Source organism: Drosophila innubila (assembly GCF_004354385.1).
Source record: "Drosophila innubila isolate TH190305 chromosome 2L unlocalized genomic scaffold, UK_Dinn_1.0 5_B_2L, whole genome shotgun sequence".
In the NCBI taxonomy this organism is placed as follows: Eukaryota; Metazoa; Arthropoda; class Insecta; order Diptera; family Drosophilidae; genus Drosophila; species Drosophila innubila.
The window spans coordinates 3663185-3686738 of NW_022995373.1; the positions used below are offsets into that span (position 1 = coordinate 3663185).

The window sequence follows — 23554 nt, forward strand, 5'->3', positions numbered from 1 at the left end:
TTGGATATCAGAAATTTAGAGGCTAGAAATTGCATACTCTACTGTCGAAGGCCCTGTACTTACTATGAAAAAATACGTTTTTCATACCTATGACATCTATATGATATAGTGGTCAGATGAGAACCAACTTCGGTCAGGATGTATAAAACTAACTAAAATGCATATTCTATCACTTTGGTTAAAATATCTCACAAAACAAAAATGTTTTTCATACTAAAACCTAATTTTGACAGCTATATGATATAGTGGTCCGATTTAAACCAACTTTGGACAGAATATATAAAAACAATGCATATTGTATCAGTTTGGTTGAGATATCTCATAAGACCAAAAAGTTGTTCGTACTAAGACGTGATTTTCGACCGATAGAAAAATGTGTATATTCAGCAAACAAGTAATATCTTCCAAACCCCTTAGCCAAAACGTATGTGTCGTATACCAAAAAATTTTACGTACTACAACATACTTAAATTAAATAAAAATCGTTAGAGCGGTTTCGTCAGAAAAGAAAGCTAAAAAATCTTATTTTACCTGTAAAATGTTACGTAAGTACTATAGAAGGAAAGTTTAAAGGTACGTCTAAAAGCCCTCAATCACACCTTTCCAATGATATATAGAACATATTTTAGCGGGATTTAGAATTTTTTCGCTAAACTGGCGTTTTTTTTCCAAAAATTCGTAGAACAAATATTTCTAGATTTTTGAATGGGAATAAATCCCCATCATTAGACGAAAGCTTTATTAGCGCTTTAATACCAACAGACAAACAAACAAACTGACTTATCATCTCATTTTCAGAAGTCCATTAAAAATTTCAAATTTAATTATCTTTTGAACAAGTTGTCGGATTTGGGTGGTTGAGGTATCAATCGACGCGTATTTTTAATAAGAATTTAAAAAAATTTACCAAATTGCCCCAACGGCACCATTAGCTGTTCCATATTAGCTGTATATATTACTAGTCGCCTTTCGCACCCTTCGTGCTGTTTTCGTCACTAGCGCGATTTTATATATCTTCACCAATATTGGTTCTAATCGAACCACTATGTCATATAGGTACCATAGGAATGATCGGCAAAAAATCAAGTATAAGTGTGAAAAACGTTATTACACTAGGCAACAGCCTAATTCTGAATTTAGCCAAACCGACTTTTTGGATAGATATGGGGCCCCAAACGACGAAAAACATTTTCTTTTATCTATGGCAGAGTTTTTATTTTAGAAATTTTTAAAATTTGGCTTTTTTATTCGAGCCGTGATTTAGAGGTACGCCCACATCATTATTCATCATTACTCGAGAATGGCAAAACCGATTTTCAAAAGCTTTACTTTTTCTAAAAGCTAATGAATATATCTGTAATTCATCTCTACACAGTCTAAGACTTAAGCCAGTAGTTAAGGAGCTATTCATTTTTGAATTAAGAAAAGGTTTTTTTAAGCTTTTTTTTTAGCATTTTTTACTTTAAAATTCAAGGAAAACTTGAAAAAATTTCTGAACTTCGGTTTTATTTTTTTTTTTGCAAAGCTGCATTAATTGATAATTAATAATAATTTATTCATTAAAATCTATGGAGAAACGGCGATATAATAAATAATATATCTATGCATGTTTTTCTTGATTTTTATGACTTACTTGTATGCGTCATGACCTCTAGTATTAAAATTTTTTGTATTTTTTGAGATATTCTAACCAAGCTTACAGAATTCAAATTTGTTATTGTCTTACACATTATGACTAAAGTTGGTTCAAACAAATTTTTTTGTTTTTTGAGATATTTAAACTAAACTGACAGAATATGCTTTTGAGATAGTCATTTAAACTATAAAATTTGTTTTTATATATGTAGCTATATTAATTACCGCTTAAATCTATGGTGAGGCGGCTAAGTTATTAGCATATAAAAAATGAAATAAGTTTTTCGCAAAGGTTGATTTTTGACTGATCGGTCCCATGGCAGCTATATGTTATAGTGGTCCGATTCCAACCAAATTTGGACAAGTTGTATAAGACGATACGAGATTCTTAATTTGTAAGTTTGGTACAGATAACTTAAAAAAAGTTTTTGGTATTAATGGTTGCTTATCGACCGTTTGTATCGATCGTTCCTATGGCAGCTATATGATATAGAGCTCCGATTTCATCCAAATTTGGAATGGATGTAAAGGGTAATTAAAAATACCCAATTCATGAGTTTGATTGAGATATCTCCAAAAATAAAAAAGTTTTTTATAGTAAAACTTAATTTTGTGCCGGTCGGTCCTTTGGCAGCTATATGATAAAGTAGATCGATTTGAACCAACTTCGGTAAGGATGCATAAGACCAACTTATATGCTTATTCTATCAATTTAGTTAAGATATCTTAAAAAACAAAGTGTTTCATACTAAAACTTGACTTGAGACCGATTCGGTCCTATGCCAGCTATATGATATAGTAGACAGATTCAAACCAAAATTGGTGAATATGTGAAGGACAACATAGAGCACACAATTTGTGAGTTTGGATAAAATATCTCAGATAAAAAAAAAATTTTCATATTAAAGGTGGATTTTCGACCGATCGTTCCTATGGCAGCTATATGATATAGTAATCTGATTTTAGCTTAATGTGGTCAAAATGTGTAAGACAACAGCAAATTGATTTCCTGTGAACTTGGTAAGGATATCTCAAATAATACAAAAAAATTTCATACTAAAGGTCATGCCGCTCTACAAGTAAGTCATAAAAATTAAGAAAAACATGCATAATATAAAATTTTATTATATCGCCATTTCTCCATAGATTTTAATGAATCATATCTTAAACGACGCTCAATTAATGCAGCTTACAACCGAAGTTCAGATATATTTTCGAGCTTTCTTTGAATTTTAAAGTTAAAAAAGCTAAAAAAAAAAAGCTTAAAAAACAACATATTCTTAATTCAAAAATGTACAGCTCCTTAACTCTGGAAGAGGGTCAAATTAAATCTTAGATCTTAGACTGTGTATGGATAAATTACATTGAACATTTTTGCCATTCTCGAGTAATGATGACAAATGTGGGCGTACCTCTAAAATAAACGGCTGGAATAAAAAAGCCAAATTTTAAAAAATCGTAAAAAAAAAAAACTTTGGAATAGAAAAAAAAATGTTTATCGTCGATTGGGGCTCCATATCTATCCAAAAAAGTCGGTTTGCCTAGTGTTACTAGTAAGTTATCTCTACCAACCTAACAAATTCTGAGCTTCGTATCGCCTTATACAACCTGTCCAAATTTGGTTGGAATTAGACGACTGTAACATATAGCTATCAGTCGAATATCAACTTTTACTTGAAATTTGTTTGTTTGTTCATATGCTAATAGCTTTGATGTCTCCTCAAAAATTTGAACAAATAATATATTAAACGAAGTTTAAAAAATAAAGCTATGTTAATTATAGTTAAAGCTTAGCGTAATTTTTTTCAAGTTTTCCTAGAATTGCAAAATCGTCAAAAAACATAATTTTCTTAATATAAAAATTGTTAGCTCATAAACTACTGGTTTTAATTTAAGACTTTATGTGAATAAATTACAGCTATATTCAATATCTTTCAGAAAAATTAAAGCTTTTAAAAATCGGTTATGTTACTCTCGAGAAATTATGACAAACGCGGGCGCAAAAAAATCGACTTTGTGGGGCAAAGCAGACCTTGGAAAACGTTTCCAAAAATAAATAGTAATAACACTAGGCAACAAATTTGAACTTTTTGGCTATTACAAGAACCAAACCCACTGTTTTTTTTTTATAGATATGGGGCCCCAAACGACAAAAAACTATTTTTTTTTTCTATGGTGAGATTTTATTATTTTAATTTTTTTTTATACTTTTTTTCAGGGGTGCGCTCACACTTGTCGTCATTACTTGATAGCGCCAAACCCGATTTTCAAAAGTTTTACTTTTTCTGAAAGCTATGAAAAAATCTATAATCTATTAATAAAAAGTTAAAGATTTAAACTAGTAATTTTAGAGAAATAAATTTTTGAATCAACAAAATTATGGTTTTTTTTAAAGCTTTTTTTTCTATCGATTTTTACTTTAAAATTCGAGGAAAAGTCGAAAAAATTTATTAAATTTTCTTTTCTTTTTTATTTACATAGCTGCATTAATAACACGTCCCTTAAAATATGATTCATTCAAATCTATGGAGAGACAGCGATATAATATTATTTTGTGTCTAGGCATGTTTTTTTCGACATTGATGACTTCCTTGTGGAGCGGCGTGATTCTTAGTATGAACATATTTCGTGATTTTTGAGATATCTTAACCAATCTCACACAATATAAATTTTTTGTTATTTTACATTTTTTGACTATACTTGGTTCAAATCGATCTGCTATATCATATAGCTGCCATAGGAGAGATCGCTTCAGAATCAATCTTTAGTATGAAAACTTCTGCTTTCTTTCTTAAGATATATCATTCAATCTCGCAGTCTGTGTATATGGTAATGTGTTATATATCCCTACCGAATTAGTTCAAATCGGTCGAAAATCCAAATTTAGTATGAAAAACTTTTTTATTTTTTTTTAGATGTTTCAACCATACTTACAAACTGTGTATTCTATACTGTACTTCATATCTTCACTAATTTTGGTTCAAATCTGTTCACTATATCATTAAGATATATCATTCAATCTCGCAGTCTGTGTATATGGTAATGTGTTATATATCCCTACCGAATTAGTTCAAATCAGTCGAAAATCCAAATTAAGTATGAAAAACTTTTTTATTTTTTTTAGATGTTTCAACCATACTTACAAACTGTGTATTCTATATTGTACTTCATATCTTCACTAATTTTGGTTCAAATCTGTTCACTATATCATATAGCTACCATAGGACCGATCGGGCGAAAACCAAGTCTTAGTATGAAAAGCTTTTTTGTTTTTTGAGATATCATAATTAAACTGATACAATATGTATCTAACTTGGTTTTATATATTCTGACCAAACTTGTTTCTTATCCAACTACTATATCATATAGCTGTCGTAGGACAGATCGGGTAAAGTCCACGTCTTAGTATGACAAATTTTTTTGTCATAGTAAGGACGGGGTCTCCGACAGTAGAGTATGCTCGGGCGGAGCACTTTGAAAAAAATTCAACAAATAAATTTTATATTTTACTATCTGCCTGCATTAATGATAAAGTTACAATGTCAAAAGTTTTTTTGTTAATATGCTAATAACTTGACCGTCTCTCCATAAATTTTAATGAATCATATATCAAACGACGCGAAATTAATGCACCTATGTAAATAAAATATGGCAGCTATATCAAACAAGTCTATCAGTTTAGTTAACATAACTCAAAAAACAAAAAGTTTTTCAAACTAAAGGCTGATTCTGAATCGATCCTCCCTACGGCAGCTAAATGAAATAGTAATCCAATTTAAACCATATAAGGTCACAAAGTGAAAGACACCAACAGATTGATATTCTGTGAGATTCGTTAAGGTATCTCAAAATATACAAAAAATTTTCATACTGAAGGTCATGCTGCTCCACAAGGAAGTCATAAAAATCGAAAAAAAACATCCATACGATAAAATAATAAAGGGTGATTTTTTAAGAGCCATAGGAAAGTTTTTAAAAAAACACACGTAAAATTTAGAAAAATGCATAAAATCTTTATTTGAATCGATAGTACGGTCCATATAATTTAATGTTTGAAGATTATTTCACGCAAGTGTTGACCGCGACTGCGCTTCAAATGGTCCATCCGCTTAGTCCAATATTGGCATACTATTTCCAATATTTCGGCCAGTATCTTACGAATAAATGCTTCAATGTTGCCTTCCAATGCGTCCACTAAAGCGGACTTGTCTGTATAGACATGAGCTTTAACATAGCCCCACAAAAAATAGTCTAAAGGCGTTATATCGCAAAATTTCTACGTTGTTAAGTAACAGAGGCGACGAATCGATAATTGATGGTCATCATTAACACTGACCGATACAGCTGCGATGTTTTCTTCAGTTCGCACTCTACGTAAGCGTGTTGGTGGTTTAATGTCCAATAATGTAAATTTGGTGCGAAATTTAGTCACAATAGCCCGAATAGACCATATAATGGAAGAAGCGCGCGATGAACTTTCTTAACAGAGCACGCATTTTGATAATAAAATTTAATAGTTTGCAAAGCCTTGTTCGTTTGTAAGACGATTCATGGTTAAATTATAGACCATACTGAAGATGTTTGACAGTGAAACAAAACACGAAATGTGCGTCAGCTGTTTAAACCAGTGTTGCCAAAAAGATAATAGTTAATTAATCACCCTTTATTATATCGCCGTTTCGCCAAAGATTTTTATGAATCGTATTTTAAACAACGCGTAATTAATGCAGCTTTTTAAATAAAATTAAAAAAAAAAAAGTAATACATTTTTTTCGAGTTTTCCTTGAATTTTAAAGTAAAAAAAACTGAAAAAAGCTAAGCAAAATATCATAATTTTCTTAATTCAAAAATTGATAGCACTAAAACTACTTTTTTAAATCTAAGACTGTATATAAGTGAAATATCACTGCGGATGGCAGTTCGCGTTAGTGACGAAAGCATCACGAAGGGAGCTAAAGCCGACTAACAATATATACAGCTAAGTTGGAAAATTTGCTACGACTGTCCGATCAGATCGAGTTATATACCGATCGAAAGGTTTAGTCTTAACTGACAAAATGGCATACTAAGACTTTTTCTAACCAACCTGGGTCATGAGATACGGGGGTGTAAATGGGAGGGGAAAAATTTAAATGATTACTGCTAATGGGGCTGTTGGGGCCTTCTGGTAAAATTTTTATTTTTTTAAAAATTCTACTTAAAAATGTCGATTGATACCTCAATCACCCAAATCCGATAACTGGTTCAAAAGATAAATAAATTTGAAAATTTTAGTGGACTTCTCAAAATGAAATGAAAAGTCAGTTTGTTTGTCTGTTTGCATCAAAGCGCTAAAGAAGCTTAAATGTAATGATGGGAATTTATTCCTTTCACAATGGCACCATGCCAATTTTCGCTTTTTTTTTATTAATTTATATTTTTATTTAAAATTTTTAGATTAAACTAAATTTTCTTCGTCACAAAATTGGATATCAGAAATTTTGGGTGTAGAAATTGCTTTCGTCACTAGACTTTTACGTCGTGTAGATTTTTTTTTTGTGATAGATATGTATATTCATTAGCCTTAAGAAAAAGTAAAGCTTTTGAAAATCGAAAATTTTGTCATTCTCGAGTAATGATGACAAATGTGGGCGTATTTCTAAAAAAATCAAGATTTTTAAAAAATTATATTAAAAAAATAACTCATTATAAAAATAAAAAAAATGTTTTTCGTCATATGGGGCCCCAAATCTATTCAAAAAAGTGGGTTTGGTTCTTGTAATTTTTTGGCTGTTGCCTAGATTAATATTATTAAAAAAAACAATATCAGAATAGCTTGCGCAGTTTACGAGCTCATGTTTAATTTCATAAAACTGCTCAAAATCCCCATTGTGCTCTGCTAGCGCGCAAGCAGCTCGCGTCGAAAAGTCATACAAAATGAGAATATTCATCTCTTGCTCTCTTTGCACATAAGTGTCCTTATGTAGGCAGACAGAGAGAGATGTATTTGGGCGCGCAGGCTCATCTCTATGTATGCGTGCATCTTACAATCGCTTTGTTTATTAGTCGCTTCCCTTTAAATTTTGTATGTAAACTCTAATACCCTATACAAATAATTTTTTTAATAAAGAAATTTCAAGCACAAATAAATATTTAATATTATTAAAACAACACATCGCATTTTTTTATCATCCACTTTTAAAAAATTGTAGATTCACGGTGTTTTTCTTTATAAAATATTAAAGACAACAATTTTTTACAGGTAAAGGGTATTTCATAGCACGATTGTTTTGTGTTTCGCTTGCTGTGTCAGCAACGAGCTCTGCCAGCCAACTTAATCGAAACCAAAAATAATTTCCCTCAGACAACACGTCCAAAAAAAAAAAATTCCCAGTGGACGCCTTGTTATGCTGTTAGCTGAGACACGTTCAGTTGTATGGGATGACTTCTCTATATGTTATTTGTTTAGTGATGAAACACTACTTTATTCCAGCTTGTGAACAAAAGAACTAATAAACTAATATAACAGGGCTGCCATCAATTCAACTTAATTGCAAACAAATTTTTACATTAGTTTAAGCCAGCGGTGGGCAAGCCCTTGTTCTCGCTGCTCCCAGTGCTCTGACTACAACAACAACTTTTGACGCCGCGCGCAACTCATTTATGACCCCCCAATAAAACTAAACAACAAACACACAGCAAATGCTCGAGTTTCGGCTGCGACGCGTACTGTAATAAAAGTGTTCATTTTGCTATGATTTATGACTTCAGCAGCGTCTTGTACACTGTGTGAAAAAGTAAAGTTAGTTTTGATGCGTTTTAATTTTTACCATATAATAAGCGTTCGACTTGCAAATAAAATGAATTAGAACCAGCGTTTGAAAATGCTACGCTACTCCGTAGTTTTTCGATTTGCTCTGGCTACCGCTCTCACTTTTGACGAGAGCCGTAGCAGAGCCATAGCCGAACGAAAAAATGTATTAGCTCTGCTATGCTCTCGGATTTTGTCGTGTTAAAATCTGTAGCAATAGCAATAGCACAAAACGAAATGAGCGACTATGCGTAGCCGGACGATAAAAACGAGCGAGATGAGAGCAGAGCATACGCAATTGTTTTTTTTGCTACGGCTCTCTTGTGTGTGTATTTGTTGTTGTTGCGGCGTTGATTCAATTCGGCGATCGTTTGTTATTGCTGGTTCGTATTATGAGATAGAACTTATGAGATTATGAGAAAAAAAATTCAAAAATTTTCAAAATAACAAAATTTATAAAGTTTTATTCAGTCGAAATTACAAGAAAATAATAAAATAAAAAAAACAACAAATACATACACAAGAGAGCCGTAGCAAAAAAAACAATTGCGTATGCTCTGCTCTCATCTCGCTCTCGTTTTTTGGCTATCGCTCCGGCTACGCATAGTCGCTCATTTCGTTTTGTGCTATTGCTATTGCTACAGATTTTAACACGACAAAATCCGAGAGCATAGCAGAGCTAATACATTTTTTCGTTCGGCTATGGCTCTGCTACGGCTCTCGTCAAAAGTGAGAGCGGTAGCCAGAGCATAGTAAAATTTTTATTGCTCTTGCTGCTACGGAGCAGTTTTTGCAAACGCTGATTAGAACTTCTTTTAGTATATAATTGTTTTGGTTTGTCAAAACCAACAACAACCACACAGATTTTATTGTCGCGACGCAGAGAGTCATAAATGTGTTCATTTTGCTTTAATTATGACTTCAGAAGTTGTGTTTGTTGTAGATGTTGTTGTAGTGCTCCCGATTGCAAATTTCGTGCCCACCGCTGGTTTAAACCAAGCAAATTAGTACATTTCTGTTGACTATCTTTTGGCAAATTCTTTGTCAATATATCTGCTACCATTTCTTTAATTGGGCAGTACTTAAAATCAATTAACTTATATTCAAAGCAATTTCGTATATGGTGGTACTTAACATCTATGTGCTTGCTTTTAGCGTGATAAACTGGGATTTAAACAAGGTTTATCGCGTTTATCAAAACATAATTTGGATTAAATGCCAAATTCATTTCATTGATTAACTTGCTCAAATAAATTGCTTCCTTGAAAGAATCAGACATCACCATGTATTCGGTCTCTGTGCTACTTAAAGCAACCGACTTCTGCTTCTTTGATGCCCAAGAGAAAGCGGAACCTCCCCACATATAGGTGTATCCAGTAAAAGATTTGCGATCACTGGCATCGCTGGCCCAATCTGCATCCATAGATTTCCATTCCAGTTTTTGTGTACAGATAAAGTAGAGCATGTTTGGCGGCTACCAAATTCTCACTGTGAGGATGCACATTTCGCTGTGACAATTTCCATACTGAATGGAAAATGTCTGGACGTGATGACAGTGCAATGTACATGAGGGATCCAATAATTAATTGGTAGTCCGTCATGTCGACCTTCGTGCAGCTCTCCCTACTGCAATTGACTTGAAAATTTGGTTCCAATGGCGTCGCTGTTGTTCGACATGTACTCATGCCCATCTCGCTAAGAAGACTACCAATTTGGTTGCACTGACCCATCATCAAACAGCTATTACGTTGATATTCTTCTTTTTTGACGTCTTAGTGTACAGGCACGGCTCGCTTGCCCTGTAGGCAATATTCTTTAGGACTTTGTCCAGTTTGGTATTCCAGACACGGCCCGATTGCTTCAAGCCATAGAGTGACTTCTTCGTCGAACTGCTCAGGTTGATTTATATAAACGATCTCCTCAAGATCGCCGTTTAAATATGTTGATACATCCAGTTGATGTTCATGCAATTCATGTTCGGCTGTCATAGCCAACACCATACGTATCGTTGCATATCGAACCACTGGCGAATAGGTTTCCTCGTCGTCAGTGCCAAACTTTTTACTACATCCTTTGGCCACCAGACTTGCTTTGTAGCGTTCGATTTCGTCGTCCGAATTGGACTTCAGGGTGAACACCCACTTGCATCCTATTGGCCTTTCGTTTTTAGGTAACTTCACAACTTGCCAAGTTTGATTTTTTAATAGAGCCTTGTACGCCTCTTTCATAGCGCACATCCATTTATGCGCCTTCGGACCTGCCATGGCTTCATCAACGGTATCGGGAAACTGTATGCTACTGTCAGGCATCATGTTGAGTACATTGTATTCCTTTCGTGGTCTTCCTCTTATGCCTGTTCGGACTATCTTGGGCCTTCCTGGTCCAATTTTGACTGTATCGTCGTCATCATTCTCATCAGCACGTGTTGCGCTTTCATCAGACTGCTTGTCTTGTTTCTCAGCTAGCTCGTTCTTGGGATTCATCCCGGCATCGTCTTTCGGAACATCATTGTTGCGATCTGGATTAACCACAGCCTCTAGATTCACATCAGCTTTTTGTACGCATTTCTCAACGAAATATACATCTTGACTGACTTTAAATTCTCTTGACTTTTGTCATACAATCGATACGCCTTCGATGTTTTTCCGCACATTATATAATCCTTTCCTTTCTTGGAACTTCTTCTTTTGGCTATTGTCCAATGCGAAGGCGATCGATCCGAAAACTCTAAGATGATTTACTACCGGCTTGTGACCAGTCCATTCTTCACATGGAGTAACTTCTTCCAGTGCCTTTGTTGGGGATCTATTCCTCAATTATGCTGCACAAGATATCGTGTTGCGCTTTCATCAGACTGCTTGTCTTGTTTCTCAGCTAGCTCGTTCTTGGGATTCATCCCGGCATCGTCTTTCGGAACATCATTGTTGCGATCTGGATTAACCACAGCCTCTAGATTCACATCAGCTTTTTGTACGCATTTCTCAACGAAATATACATCTTGACTGACTTTAAATTCTCTTGACTTTTTGTCATACAATCGATACGCCTTCGATGTTTTTTCCGCACATTATATAATCCTTTCCTTTTCTTGGAACTTCTTCTTTTGGCTATTGTCCAATGCGAAGGCGATCGATCCGAAAACTCTAAGATGATTTACTACCGGCTTGTGACCAGTCCATTCTTCACATGGAGTAACTTCTTCCAGTGCCTTTGTTGGGGATCTATTCCTCAATTATGCTGCACAAGATATCGCTTCATCCCAGAATGTCTCATTCATTCCAGCGCTATTCAACATCGTATGTCCCATTTCCAGCAAAGTTCTATTAAATCTTTCAGCAGTCCCTTTTTGCTGTAGAGTATAGGGAACTGTAAGCTGCCGGCGAATATCCATTCTTTACAGGTATGAATCAAAATCCTTGTTGCAATATTTCGTGCCATTGTCCCTCCTTATCGTTTTGATTTGAACTTGAACACAGCCAGGACTTTGGACTTATGTTTTATGAAGTAGACATGAATATAGCTTTTATCATCGATCATTGTAACATAACATTTGCTGCCGCCTGCTCTTTATGCTTTATTCATGGGCCCGCAAACGTCACTATGCACAATTTCCAACAGCTCTTTGGCTCTCGTTTCAGATTTCTCAAATAGCTTCATATGGCACTTATTCTGCATATACGAAATGCACTGCACATCATCAGCTGTTTTAGCAGAATCAAAGACTAATCCACGAACCATACTTTTGCTTTGCAGTTCTCGCAAACTTTGTATGTTCAGATGCCCGTAACGCTCGTACCATTTCATCAACTAGTCAGTTTTATGACTGAAACAAAGTTTCTTGTTATTTTTCAACTCACACATATACAAGCCATCAATCTTCTTTGCCTTTAAATGCATGCCATTATCGTTGAAATATGCATACTCGTTGGTTAAATTCACTGTGCAACCGTTTATCACTGCTTTGCCCACAGATATAAAATTACATTGCAGTTCCGGTACATATGGCACATTATTCAGTGTAATTTTTATCCCGCTTTGCTGTTTATTCCCACTGTACCACGACCTTGTGCGAATATCTTTTCATTTCCAGCCAATTTGATTTTTTGCTTGTTTCTCAAATACATCGAATTATTCTCGTCTTGTTGGCTTTCCTTTTTGTTTTCTGCTGTACCTTCGCTTCGGCATATTGCGGAAAAATATCCCTTCTTTCCACATTTCCCGTCGTTCTTCTTACTTTGTGTAGCTTCATTATTCTGTCCATTTCGATTATTTTCTGACTGCCTATTACTCGTCGACTTCACAGCAAATGCATGCAGGCTCACGATTTGCTCGTTGTTTTTGCGTCTTTCTGTTTCTTCCATTGGCTTCATCTTAATGACGGTGAACGAAGGCAACCGTCGCGCGCTTCCAGCGCAACAACAAAATTTTCGCAAACAACATAATGACGAATAACTAATCATTTAATGAAATGCCAATTTCTACGAGTTTTTCCACAATGTTTGAGAATTCCAAAATGTGGTGCTGTTCACAGTCTCCTTCCTGCATTCGTTTATGTAGCAACTGCTTAAACAGTGTAACCTTGCGAACTGGACACGATGGCTAATGCAACTTTTTTTGTTCATCCCACATCTCCTTCGCATAGGTGCACTTTTTAATTCCGCAAACTTTTGGTGCCATTGCTTTATTATGTTTTCCTTTCCACAATTAAAATGCGACGCTCGCTTCATCTACGGGCTTGATTTATTCACCAGACACAGCTGTCCACAAAACTTGATGGATCAAAACGCTCCGCATGAGCACACACCATGTGTCATAATTGTATTCAACCAATTTCTCAAAATAATACAAAGAGTTTATTTTTAATATTTTCTTAGAATAATAACCTGTTGCAGATTACACGGTGCTTCATTCAAAAAACTTCTGGGATGCGAAATAGCGTAGGTTGTAGATATTGTTAAGTGAAACATTGTGGTATAGTATGCCAGCATATTAGATTTTTTTGTTGCACATCGAAATTTTAAATTACGCTGAAAAAAAAACGTTTTTTCGAGGTTGATGGAGTTAAGCAATCATATGTTTTAAGCTATGCATCCTACAATATAGTGTAATACCTTTCCTAAGAGCTGACAGTATTTGATCAGTATTAGTTCTTTTTCGCTACGTTTACGTTTTTTTATATGACCACAGATCCACAGCTCACTCTTCGAACACTGTCTACATTGTTGACATTGTTTACATTGCTTACACGTTTACGCTTTATAATTGACTTTCAATTTTTTACACGTAGACAATCGTGTAATTTACATTGTGTAATCTACGCGGCACATCACTGAATATAATAAGTTTAATAAAAATTTACCTAATGGAGAAAGATTAAATTTAACAAAATTAATCAATTATTTTAAGTAGTTAATTTAAGTATATTTTAAATACTAAAATTTTCAACTGGATTTAACTACCCTCGAACGTTGATATTGCCTAAGACTTAGGTATATCACATGATATATTGAGAGAGCATTAATATTAAATTAATATTAATAAATTAATATTAAAATAAATTAAATTTGTTAATTTATAGAAATACTTATCGAAAAGGGATATGGTGGTTAAAGTCTAAATTGATTGTCAAAGGACTTATTTGATAAGTACCAGTTACCAGTACCAGCTAAAAACTGGGTCGATATCTTGATAGCTACAAGGAATATTATTTAAATATTTTAGCAGATGATGAGTTGGTAACTTTGGAACAACCTTGCATCAAAAAACTTTCGCAAGAAGAGGTCGATATCATAAAAAATAAGAAGGTTTTTATTCTAATGGTTAAGATCTATATTACATGACCATTTTTGATACTACAGGTCAAAACCACTCTGCAAGTGAATAAAATCTACAAAAAAGTCCCTAGCTATAAAATGTTGTTATAATGCCGATTCTCCATAGATTTTAATAATCATATCTTAAGCGACGTTTAATAAATGTAGACGAATGTCTAATTTCACATGGAAAAATGTTTTTAAGTTGTTTTAGTGATCTGGGTCCCCAAATGCTAAATAAAATAAATTTGGTTTGTGCCCGAAGAAAAGAGGCATGTTTTGTTGTTTAGTGTATTTTAATACTTGGCCTAAATGAAACGAACAAAAATATATAATATGTAATATAATATAATATAATATAATATAAAAAGTGAACGCCGGATCAGGACTGATTATTTTCCTTGGCTTCCATATTTGACAGAAAATAAATTAATTCATTAATGCAAAGTCCAAGCTTTTCTTTCATTTAAAAGATTTTTATTTTATATCTAAAAAACTTACCTCATGTATTTTCAATGGTATTTCAGTTATGTTTCCACGAACATTTATTTGACGATGCAAAAGCACCTTGATTAGTTCATCAGCTTTTAGACCCAAAAGGATGGATAAAATCCCGACAATTTCTCGGTCCGCTTTTGATAAATCACATCCCTCTCCATCAATATCCATAAATTCAATATTACCTAACCATAGGATTGAGCTTAAGACTTTAAAAATGCTATCAATAACTGATTGAGAGATTTGTAATACAGTAAATGCCATAGTCAGTTCATCAAACTTTTTTGATTCAAGATTTATATCTAATAAAATATCGTCAGAAGTATTTAGATATTTATAAAAATCTGGTGGTCTTAAGTATAACATATCGGCAATTTCCTTGTTTGTTTGTCCTCGAGCTACTAATTGATACATCACATGGTAATTTCGTTCTCCTGGACTTTGAAATGTTATCCGTGATTGCTCAAGTAGATAGTCTTGTATTACACAACCTTTGATACTGTGGTTATCATCAAAGCATACTTGCATAAATTTTCCAAATCGAGAGCTGTTATCATTTCGAATCGTTTTGGCATTACCTACAAAAATTTTAGAACAAATAAAAATTAATCAGAGTAAAACGCTAAAGTCGAGAATGCATGAATACCATATACTCTGTGCCTAGGTTCTTAAGCAACTTAACACATATAAAATTTACAAACACAGATACAATGTATATTGAACATACATTGTAGCATTATTTTTTCTATTTCTTGCTATCAATGTTAAGTCAAATTTATTCTTAAATAAATAATTAGTTATCTATCTGATCGTAATGAAATACATAATTTTTGTATCATTTGGTCATAACCGAAACCTAGACTTTAGAAATTGTGATAGTATTAAGTATTAAGTTTAATTTTAAAATAATGAGCAACAAAGGTGGAGAATCGAAAATTTAAAATTAATTTAATCTGTATATGATGTTAAGAAAACTTAAAATCCAATTTTGAGTCTCAGAATCATTTTACAACTCGCACCGTAAAGATGCACTTTTACTTTTTCCACTTCTTCTATTGTTCTCCTTTTCCCACTATCTTTGAACGCAATGAAATTTTTTGTTATACTCAGTTTTTGATGTCAGTTGATGTTTGGGGGTTGCTCAAATTATAAAATAAAAAAAAAACGCCTGAGTGATCTGGGACTCGCCCGTGACAATAATAAACAATCTAAATTTCTCGTAAGCTTACCGAATGCTTCCAGTATAGTGTTAGCTTCTAGAATTTGTTGTTGAATCCATGAAGACCCATTGGATGTTATTGCACATAAATATTGTAAGACAAATTTGGTTGACTCTGTTTTTCCAGCACCAGATTCCCCCGATATTAAGCATGACTGTAAACAAAATTTGAAATATTGTAGATGCAGGTCAATATTAATCCTTAGGGCGGAAAGGTAACTCTTTCGTTGCTATACGATAATGCATACGTTAATTCTATTTGAAATAAAATCAAAATATAAACATTTTTAGACTTGTCGAAAGAATATTGCAGTTCCAAACTTGGCACTTTACTCAAGAAAATGCACAATCGCTTGGTAAGTAATTGGCATAGTTTTTAACACAACTCAAAAGTAAAATATTGACAACAAATATATCTTACCTGATTAATTTTGTCTTCAACAATGCTTCTATATGCAGCTTCAGCTAAAGCAAACACATGAGGATCTAATGACCCCATCTTGGCCAAATGATATTTGTGAACATGATCCTATACAAAATATGAGACATAATTTAAATAAATTTAAATTTCGTTAAGTTAAACAAGTACGTGCGCCCACGACTACGAGATACTCTGGGCTGGGCCCTTACATACCCTAACTCTTATTTACACTCACGTATTTACAAACATTTACATGGACACAAAATCCTATAACCTACACGCCTCAAGCTATGTAAATATAGTAGTAGTTAAATATAATATAAGTTTTGTTTACGTTTATACATATATGCATATATATATATATATGTAAGTATATAAATATATATATATATAAATATATATATATATATATATATCATTTCAAAAATGATCTTCAATTATTTTTGTGCGATAGATAAGTGCAGCTTCGAGGAATGCTGCAATTCTCCAATTGCTTCCATTGAGTTGCTCGATTAGTTTAATATCTGTCAGGATTATAGTTCCTAAGTATCTAACTCGCGTCTCAGACAGGATGGTGCACTTGGTAATTAAGTGTAGCGTGTCATCTCTTGCACGCGTATTACATAGTCTGTATCTTAATGCGAGCATCTCCGTTCTTGCACGAAATATTAGGCTGATTATTCTAGTTGAGAACTCCTCGCTGAAATAGTTATTATCTCCAAAGTTGTATTCCAGTCGCTTATAGAGAATTCTTGTTTCATTAATTTTCTCACGTACGCAAAGTGGGTCTGCAGCATTTTGTGGAAGATTGATGGCAGACCAGTTTCGAGGTGTAGAGCGTACGTTGGCGTATTAGCGAAATGTCTGAACATTTTCTTCAAAAAATTTTCTGCGCATGCATATTTCCCCAGACCTCGGCTCAATACATCATAATAGTTCTGACTATAGCTTCAAAAAGTTTATACTTGGAGGCGGTTGGTAGACTTTTTTGCTCATAAAATTTTTCCAGGTACTATTAAGAGCTAAGAGATGCAGCTTCCGTTTTATGTGGGTCTTAAAACGCATATTATTCGTTACAGTAACTCCCAGGTACTTATATTCCTTTACGTCCTGTAGCTAAACGCAATCAAGCAAAGAGCAATGGGATCATAATGCAACCTTGCTTGATTTCCCTTTTAGTGTCAAACCACTCTGGGCAATTTCCTCCACTCCAAACTGCTGCTCATATAAACTTTCAACTATATTGACCATTTTCGACGGTACTCCAATATTGCTAAGATTATATATTAGTGCCCTTCTGTTGATGATGTCGAACGTAGATCTATAAAACAGGCATGCCCAAACCCAGCATACGGCTGGGCACACTTCAATACTCCCAAACAAAAACACAAATACATTGAAAGGATCAGTTTTTTAGTTGCAATGAAAAAAAGCTAGCTTACATTTTTAAGGCGAACATAAGTAAACCTAAAACAGAAAAAAAATTTGTTCTTTCAGTGCAAGCTCGCCGACAAGGCAACAAAAAATTACATTCGGATTAGAGGCGCATCGCTCGCGCAACAACAAAGCCCATGAGAATGAGGGCGCGAGACAAAAACAAAACCGTTAAAATTGTTGTTGGTAAGTTTGCTTGGGAGAGCAGTTTGCATGTATTGGCTTTTTGTATGCTTGGTGCTGTTCAAGTATACGATCATCGTTTTCCTATCTTGTGGGCAAATACAAAAACAAAACGCACCCCGTGGGCATAGGGCTTTGCATGCTTTTGCTTCGACTTGGAAAATATCTGAAGTCAAAGTCGAAGCACAAATCGAACAGTGTTTAAACCGTTTTTAAAAACTTTTTATAACATACAATGATTTTGCTTTTGCCTTTGCTTTGACTGTTTAAATATCTTAAGTCGAAGTCTAAGTCGAAGCAAAAAAAAAAGAAAAGTGGACTGCTGTAAGTTGAAACAGTCGACTTCTATAAGTTTAAACTGTCGACTGTTTTCTAATATTGTTGAAATCTAAGAATTCAGAGCAGTCTACTTCTATAAGTCTTTAATGTAACATGTGAAGGCGGTTTTTTTTTAGAGCTACAGAACTTCGAATTGAAACAAAACACAAGGAAATCGTTTTAATGACCATCAATTTGGCTATATAGGAAGGATAATTTTATGCCATTGATGTTTAAATATGATTTTCGGCATATGGCCGCGGCTGGCTCGAATATTGCCAAGTCTAGAGGTCCAATTTTCATGCACTTTTTCAAGAATTTGGGGCCGTATGTCGGCAATAACGCGACGAATGTTGGCTTTTAAGTTTAAGTCAAATCACACGATCTTGGTGGCCAATTGACAGGTTCATTCCCATCGAATGTTTCCTTCAATAAATCGATTGTGACGTGCGCTGTGTGGCATGTAGCGCCATCTTGTTGGAACCATATCTCATCCACATTCATGCCATCTAATTCGGGAAAAAATAGTCGGTTATCATGGCTCTATACTGGTTTCCATTACCGGTAATTGACTCTCCAGCATCAGTTCGAAAGAAGTATGACCCAAAGACTCCACCAGCCCATAGAGAACACCAAACAGTCAGTTTTTGTGGATGTAATGGCGTCTCAAAAGTCTCATGTGGATTGTCTTCACTCCAAATGCAGCAATTTTGCTTGTTGGCGTAGCTATTCAACCAAAAATGAGCTTCATCACTAAACAAAATTTTGCGATAAAAATCAGCATCCAGATCTATCTCATTCGCGGCCCATACACCAAAATTACGACGCATTGCAACGACGCAAGGTCGTAGGCCAAGATCTTTGCGCAAAATCTTCCATAAAATTGATGGATTCGATTCAGTCGGGTCCTCTTCAACACTTTGCGCTACATTGCTGTGCATTGTTCGTGCGTATTATCACATAGAGTAAACGTAGTGCGAAAACGATCCATGGTTAACCGAAATTATTGCTCTGATGGACGACTATGTCGACCATAAAATGGACGGAGCTTGCTATAAATTTTGCGAACTGAACCATTATTTTCGAAATAAATTTGAACAATTTGTAAGCGTTGCTCTTTTGTAAACCTGTTCATGATAAAATGACAAACCAAACTGAACCTAAATGACGTTAGAGTTGCCAGATTTAACAAAAAATGTCAGCCTTATCTCTACTCGAAAAACCAACCTCTAAAAAACACCCTTTATTAATATTTAGATAAATATAAATCAATGTATATGGCGGCATATCCGGCTCATGGGCCAAAAGTAGGAAAATTAAATTTTCAAAATAAAAGTGGCCATATAATATCTAGTATGATAAACTTTATCACCTCTGTCTTTTTATAATTCTTTTTTTGATATCTGAATCTAACTGACAGAATTTGCATTGGTGTTTGTATTACATCCTGACCACTCACAGTGAAATAAGTTGAATCACAGATAATATTGAAAAACAATAAAAATCAAAAAGACAGTTCTATAGTCAACACTGTGGGTGTCATTGACTTTTGTGATTTGCAAACTGCAAGGAGGCATAATCTGCATGGGGCTTTTAAATCGGTGAATAGAATTTGTTTTCCTGATTTTTTTTTAGTTTCAGGGTTGTTCATGCAGACGACAATATCGACTCGTCTCTTGATACAGGTATAAAATATATATACTTTATATTTTTTAAAGTTCAGCCGGAATTCATAGCATTTCTACCTGAACAAGTTTCCGAGCACGGTTTGCATTTATTCTTCTTGCGAGGCACCAGAAGGATCTGCTATCTTTCACATTCCTGAGTGAATTTTGAATTGGCACGTAATATGTATTACGTTTCTGTCGACAAAGGTTTTTGTGTGCTATGTTGGCTTGCTGATATTCTACTTTAGCTGTGCTGGTATTACTGTGCTCGAACAATTTGAGCATTTCTAATGATTTCTTTCGCGCAGATTCACAGTGAGCATCGTTCTATGGTTGCTTTTAATTGACTGATTTTCCTTGACCTCTCATGCAATCCGCTGCCTTCGTAATGCAGTTTTCTGGTTGACTTATTGTGTTAGGTTCCTCAGTATATCCAGACCTGAGAGTCAAAAGTCCTGTATCAAGCCTCTCTCTATATTGCTCTACCCTAATGTTTTTCCATTTTATTTGCGGCAACAGTTGAATTTTGGCAGAATTACTATCAGAAAGTGAGGCGGATATGTTTCAGGATACTACTATCGGTAGATTATCAGAGAACTGACTTCCATATCTGTTATTAGTTCACGCCAGATTCCCTTTGTGAGGCAGTAATCAATACTAAACGCAGCTTCACCTCTTAAAAACGTGAAATCTCCATTTGCGTCACTATTAGTCCTACCATTTAGTATCGTAAGAGTGGTACATTTGCACATTTCTATAAGTTTTCGGACATTTACATATATTTTATCATCTCTTGACTTTCTCCATAAAGTTCCATATCGACCTGCGGTTTCGGAACCTTCAGTAATAACTTGCTGGTCGTCAACTCTTCCGTTAAGGTCACCTACTATCATAACATTTTTATCCACCATCTCTAGCAACAGACTGTATAGCTCCTCAAACGCCATTTGCCATTTGTTGCAATTAACATATGCAGAAACAATTATGATTCTTTGAGAGATGTGGCACATTGGTAAATCGTTTTGCTCAGGTTGTCTGTAAATCTGCACCATTGGCCATATTCTCTCTTCCTTACATTATGAGCTAGTATTCTAAATTCATGAGCTGCATGTCTACCTAGTTTTTTGACCTGCGGTCGACATCATCGAATGAGATATTAAGCGAAAATTTGTCTCCATAGATGCTCTTCAGTTCTCTATCTGCTGCGTGATTGTCACTCACAAGCTCACATTGCCTGTTTTAACATTTTTTAACATATTTAAACAAATTTTTAAAAAAAATTTAACATTTTTCTGAATTTTAACATTTTTTTTTAACGTTTATTAACATTTTTTTTTAACATTTATTAAAAAAAATTTTAAATTACCAAACTTCCAAATTAATTTTTTCTAAAAATTCAATTATAATACCAATTAATATCCGATTTCATTAAGTACATTCAATGCCAGAAAAAAAGAAAACTATTAATTTTTAACGAAATTTATTTTATTTAAAATGGTTTTTAAGCCAAGTTGATAATTATCGGCCATTATATTTGCATTATTTTCTATTGGAATGTGTAAAAAATGTAAAAATAATTCTAATGTTGCTTTATTTCGTGTTTTTATGAACTTTTTTGAAGCGTCTCTCATAAACGAAAGTGAATTTTGATCAAATTTGGTGAACAATGAATTTTTGAATGAAATTTTCACAACAAATAACTATTTTTTTTTTTTATGAATAATTTTTTTTGCAGAAGACAATAAAGTTTTCTTTCATAAAAAAGTATCATGTGTACTATTTTATGCAAAAACGTCCGAAGCCGAATTCATTTCATCTTCTAAACTATTTAGCCAAAAAAAAAAATTTTTAAAATATACATTATAATATCCCAAAGCCCATTATAAGCCCATATCTGCATGGAAAAAATGTTTTTCTTTATTGGTTCTATGCTCATGCAGAAGAGGGTTAATTGATTTTTATTTTCAATGATAATTTAAAAAATTTCACTAGCACTACCCTTTTTAATGCTAGCGAAATCAAATTCCATTAGGCCCACTTTTTCAATGTCAATAAAATGTCAAATTCATTTAAAAAGTAGTTAGTTGGGCCCCTCTCTGCTTTCAGTGGTGAATATTTTCTATCCTTTAATCTCTATCCCACTTCAACTAAGATTAAATAAATATAATGGAAGTCATGTTTTAAGTTTCAAACAATGCAAGATTCTAAGCGTCTTCAGTAATTTTATTTAATTAAATACAATTTAAAAACATTTAAAATTAAATTGCGTAATAGATATTTAGTAGTCTTTTATAAATAAAATTCGACTTAGAGTACAAAAGAGAGAGTCGTACACTTACCTTATTAAATATATTAATACATTTATATGGGTTGACTGCGATCAATATTGATCCAGTGTATGTCTATTTGAATAGTATTGAGTTTTACCAATTTATAAATTGTACGATGAAATTCTTAAAAAATGTGAACTTCAAAAAAAAAACCTCTTTACAATGAAAACGTCTAGTGACGAAAGTATTTTCATGTCTCAAATTTTCTGTTATTCAATTTTGTACAATTAAAAAACAATTTTAATGTTTTATTAACAAAAAAGCCAAATTTTTTATTACACTAGGCCACAAATTTTGACTTTTTTTTTAATTTATCCAAACCGACTTATTTGGATAGATATGGGGCCCCAAACGACGAAAAACATTTTTTTTTCTATGACACTTTTGTCATCATTACTCGAGAACTGCAAAGTCCATTTTCAAAAACAAAGCCAGTAGTTTAAGAATTATACATTTTTGAATTAAGAAAATGTTGTTTCTTTAAACCTTTTTTTTTTAGCTGTTTTTACTTTAAAATTCAAGGAAAACTCGAAAAAATGTCTGAACTTCGGTTTTAATTTTTTTTTTGCAAAGCTTCTTTATTTAGAATAATTTAGAATGCTAATTTAATTCTTCAAAATGCCGGCAATTATGGTTATTGGTTGCTTGCATTTTTGCATTACATTTTTTTGTCACCAGCTGATTGCCTGTCTTGTGCATGTGTTTGTTGATATCGACATGAACCAGAGTTGACATGAATTCAAAAATAAAATCATTCAATCTTAAATTTTCCTTTTAAATCCGATTAGAATTATATAAAACTATTTTTGAAAATTAATTTTAAATATTTCATAAATATAGCACATAGGAGCTAAATTAGACTTAAATTTCGGTGTTCGAATTTTATTTATCAATTGAAGTAACTCTAGCAGCTTTCGATTGCGAGAGTTAGTATCGATAACAAAAAGTAAAGGTTTAGCCATTGCCGCTCGATTTTGTTTGTATGCTATGTTCTATAGATGTTTATAAAAAAATTCTTTTAAAATATACTTGAACTTTAAATAATTGAAGTAGTGATATTAAACGATTCTTCAAATTTTCAAGGTTATTTAAATCAAACAGACAAGACCGTCTACGGTATTCAGTATTTTTCACCTGGCGGTCGTCTTACCAACCAACGAAAAATTAAGGTTATTTTACTTTTTATTTAAATTTTGCCAGTTAGAAAGTTAAAAATAAGTCGAAAGTCAAATACATTTCCAAAACA

At 33.5% G+C, this 23554-nt stretch overlaps 1 protein-coding gene and 1 long non-coding RNA gene across 2 annotated transcripts in view; one reads left to right on the plus strand and one right to left on the minus strand.

The window, feature by feature from the left end:
• Positions 1-23554, minus strand: part of LOC117782724 (myosin-VIIa) — a 203293-nt gene that overhangs the window by 149739 nt on the left and 30000 nt on the right. The window contains exons 3-6 of the mRNA XM_034619756.1: positions 22318-22380; positions 16377-16484; positions 15966-16110; positions 14740-15314 (exon numbers count right to left, since the gene is read on the minus strand). Coding sequence (XP_034475647.1) covers positions 14740-15314; positions 15966-16110; positions 16377-16484; positions 22318-22380 — 891 coding nt within the window. The remainder of the gene's footprint in view (positions 1-14739; positions 15315-15965; positions 16111-16376; positions 16485-22317; positions 22381-23554) is intronic.
• LOC117782725 lies at positions 16088-16500 on the plus strand. Its single transcript, XR_004617324.1, has 3 exons — positions 16088-16170; positions 16247-16311; positions 16415-16500. It is a non-coding gene; the product is annotated as an uncharacterized LOC117782725 (long non-coding RNA).